At 37.7% G+C, this 4,331-nt stretch overlaps 1 protein-coding gene across 3 annotated transcripts in view; it reads right to left on the bottom strand.

Moving 5' to 3' along the window:
• LOC109819656 (pentatricopeptide repeat-containing protein At2g01390) overlaps positions 1-4,297 on the bottom strand; it is a 23,119-nt gene extending 18,822 nt beyond the window's left edge. For 2 of the 3 annotated variants that reach the window (XR_002241579.1, XM_020385460.1), the window contains exon 1: positions 4,132-4,297. Coding sequence is in view for 1 of the 3 variants with exons in the window: in XM_020385460.1 (XP_020241049.1) it covers positions 4,132-4,258 (127 nt within the window). In the remaining 2 variants the exon portion in view is untranslated. The remainder of the gene's footprint in view (positions 1-4,131) is intronic. The other variant, XM_020385461.1, reaches the window with a different exon arrangement.

Below are 4,331 nucleotides of genomic sequence, written 5' to 3'. Positions count from 1 at the left end.
AAAGGAGGGAGATTCGGCCTAGGGTTTCACACCTGAGGCTTTACACCAACATTCGGCTTCACACCAAAAATTAGCTAACAAAAAATTTCATTCAACTCTTCATTATTTTTTCATTCTGATTACAACAGTGCTTTTATAAAACAATTACAAAATCTCTCAAAATCAATCAGATTCCTCAAATCACTCAGATACTAAAAACTGATTAACTATTAAACTTGACACAAAATTCAAAATTTAAAATTCAAAATTCAAAAATTAAAATCCTACCAAAATAGAAAAACAAAAATCCCTCAAATTTCTCACAATTAGAACTAAATTAAGATCTGATCAAACTTGTCAAATCTTCCTTATTCAAAACTAAAATAAAAGAAAGTCAAATAACAAATATGAAAATTACCATTATTGTCCTCATCATTCTCCCCGGGTGGGAGAAAACTCGACTCCGTCGAGTTAGTTGCAGAAATTTATCAACTTTAATATACTGTCTTTGTCAGGCTGAACTGGTTCGACGTGAGGGACCTCTGGAGGTGGTGTGACGACATCAAATCTGAGTGGTGGGAGTTCTCCGAGAGCTACGTAACTAGGATGAAGCGGCGTGTCTGGGTAGAAGCGTCGGTGTCACGAGCTGATCCCCAAACAACTCTCCACGCTCTCGGCAATCTGAGGAGTCACGCGCTCAATGTATCCGGCTACGATCTCGAACGGCTGATAATCGAACCACTGAGAGCTGTAAATCAACCACGTCTATCTCTAGATCATACACGAACTGGGCGTCTTCGGCTTCAGGATCGATCATGCACCAAAGGGCTGCGGAATCGGGGTTCGAATCGGATTCGAATTGGACTCGAACCAGACTTTAACGGATCTGAATAGTACGGGTTGGATCTGAGCTGGAAATCAAGTTCACTTAAACCTGGTTTGGGTCTGAACAACAGGTCAGATCCAACTCAGATCCAAAATGCCCCTTTTCTATGTTTCTTCAGTCTGAAGACGAAGCAGGCGGCCGGATTCCTTCGAACGACGAAGGCAACACGGAGGAGCGGGGAAATCACGCGACGAGAGGAACAACGACGATAGCTGGGCGAACAGGGCGACGTCTTGGTGGGGTCTTCAATGTACTGAGGAATGACGGCGAGGTTGTGTACGGCTGTGGCGGAGGTAATGGTAGGCGCTAGCGCTTGCTCGAAGGTGAAAGAGGCGGAGGAGAGGCGGCGGTGTTAGAAGGTGTAGAGACGAGAGAGAGACAAGTGATCTCAAACGGTGGTACCCTCATGTGACTGAGGATGGACGGACGCAGAGCTGACGGCCGAGCAGACGAAGGACGATGCAACCGAGGGTAGGGTTGCGGTCAGAGGTAGAGGAAAAGAGGAAGACGGCGGACACGTGCGATATGCACAGTGTCAGCATACACAACAAGTTCTTAGCTATTTAAATCTGTAACTATTTGTGAATAGAGTGTCAGCAGACACGTGCATGATATAGATGAGGTAGTGAGATGATACCATGGACATTAGTTTAGGGCAATAGAGTGGGAAGGAGAAGAAGCCATATATGAGACTTGATGAGGGAAAGAGTGAAAGACCTATAATGTTGATAAGTTACGAATTCACTTTGATCTTTATTGTTCAAAGTCTACTTAATCATGGTTAATTTCCTTACTGTAGGCCTTTTGAGTGGGTTTCATGTTGTTAGATTTGCATTTTAATTTTAGAACTATAGGGTGTGCAAGAGCCATAAACCTAGTAAATGGTCAAAAGTACAAGTTTTGTAATTGATTGTCACGATGTTGGATTTGTAAAAAACCATGTATCAAACACTTGGTTATTTGTTGAATTGATTACATTAAATTTTTTATTTGAAGTGGTTATTATTTATTTCATTTGAATGATTGGTCCTATTGAAATAGAAGAAATAACTAATGCAAAAACAATTGAAAATCAATGCTCCAAATGATTGCAAGAATATACAATAATATTTCTGTGAAAATATTTTTTAAAAATCTTCAGCACAGTTAGCATTGGTTGACGTGCTCATAAAAGTAAAATAATAAACCTTATAGCAATGATTGTTTTCCGCTGTTAATACACTCTAACAATGGTTGGGATTTGCTAACATAGAATTTTTAATCTTTTTTATAAAAACTCTAATGGCAACGATTGTACACAATTGCAATAAGCTAATTGCAACTACCTTATTAAGGCTAGTTTGGTATTGATTTTTTTAGGATACTTCTACTTATCTTTTCAAGAAGCAACTAATAATGTTGTTTGGGGGAAAATATTTTGGCATGCTTATTGAAATTACTTTTGTTTCAAGGGGGTGCTTTTAGAAGTAATCTGAAGATGCTTTTAAAAGTAGCTTCTAATTCTTTAGTTTATATACCATATATATGTTTTCTCTTTTAAAGATGATCGTTAAGCCTAGTTCTACAAAACACCTTAGTTGTTTTAAATAATTTTTGATATTTGATTACCAAACAGCTCTTTTCAGCAACTTGTATAAGTTACTTCTATAAGCTGCTTTTATAAACAACTTATTATAAGCTCCAGCAATACCAAACTGACCCTTACTTATGGACTAATTACAACAATCTTACCCATCACTGATGTATTAGAAACAGTCTATGTTGTTGCTAATAGGCTTATTAGCAACGTTTGAACCATTGCCATTAAGACCTTTTGTCACAGTGCTATATACCATTAGAGATCAGGTAACTTATTAGCTAGTTGCATGACATCAATGAACCCAATAATAACAATGAATTATTCTCATAGATGCATCAGAGGTTTCAAAGCAATGATATGAATGATAATGTAAAGAGTCTACTATTCACTGACGTTTGACATATCATTGCAAATAAATGGGTCAAATTGACTCATAAAACATTATATCATTATCACATCACCCGACATTGATATAGTCATGTAATATCTCAATCACAGTGGTACAACAAGGCAAGAAAATGCAGAAATTATCAAAGTGTAAACATCCGATCTACATCCAATCATCTTACAATTGTTTATACAAGTCGAATATGACACTAGTCACAGATATTAACTTAAGAGGAAAGTTAAATTTAAATGAGCTTCAAAATCATGCTTGAACATGAAAATCAATGTTATAGAAAGTGGACGCCTAGCCCTAGGTGCCTACACCTAGGTAGGCCTTAAGCAAATTTTCCTTTTATAACTAGAGGTAGAGGATGTCTTGTTGAAGCTTGGAGTCGGTAAAGGTGTTCGGAGTCGGATGAAGAGGGCATAGGAGGTTGAAGGACATGGAGGCGACAGTGAAGGAAATCACAATCACGATCTAAGCAGTGCAGTCTTTATAAGCAGCCTATGCTACCCTAAGCGCTCCTAAGACCTAGGTAGGCACCCATACTACTTTTTAAAATCATAGACAGAAATAAATACAAATAGATTCTGATAAAAAAAATTCTAAGTAATTCAGAATGTAAATCTTGTTATCCAAAGTTGTAAATTGTTATCCTATCACCCCACATTGCCTCTACTCATTATACTAGTTGCATTACAACTTACAAGGTAAAAAAACGAGTGTGTTTTTTCCTCTTAAAAATATGAATTAAAATGAACCAGAACCTAGGGATATGGACACTTCTATTATGAACCCCTGCCATGCCAGAAACCATATTTGACATAACACTTCTTGCAACGCTTTCGTTTTTCATACACATTTTTTTAGAATTTGAAGGGTATCAGTGTGTTATGTCATGTCCTGCCCTCATCAATGTACCCCAACCGTACAACAAAATTCAAAATTGTTGATTCACAAACATCTCCAGTTAGTATGTAGTTTTATTCCTAATCATTTACTCAATCTAATATGGCACTAGCTAAATGAAGGAACACAGTAATCGTGACATGAGAAACATGGGTAGATTTCCCAAGATTACCTTGAAATATAAGGCAGTTTTGCAGAATACCACTCTGAAAAATCTATGGTACCTATTCAGCTTTAACATAAGCTCAATAGTAGTTTAATGATTCTATATCTTCAATTCCATGGTAATTATATAAGACTTAAATAAAACTACATCGTATTTAACTCATGAGTAGATTTTTAATAGTATGTATTATTAACACTTTCATGTAAAATATTTGCGAAATTTACCAGCACCAGCGAGATACTCCATCAAGACCGTATAAGTATGACAATTCGGCTTCAACCCGGCATCAATCATCTCCCTATAAACCCCCGCGGCCTCCTTCTCCCTCCCACAATCAAACAAAATCTTCATAAACGCCGTATAGCTCACCACGGTCAGCCCGACCCTCCTCCTCCCCCTCCTCATCTCCTCCCAGACCCTAACC

Source organism: Asparagus officinalis, chromosome 8 (assembly GCF_001876935.1).
Source record: "Asparagus officinalis chromosome 8, Aspof.V1, whole genome shotgun sequence".
In the NCBI taxonomy this organism is placed as follows: Eukaryota; Viridiplantae; Streptophyta; class Magnoliopsida; order Asparagales; family Asparagaceae; genus Asparagus; species Asparagus officinalis.
The sequence above is the reverse complement of the archived record's forward strand: the minus strand, read 5'-3'. Positions and strand labels throughout refer to the sequence as shown.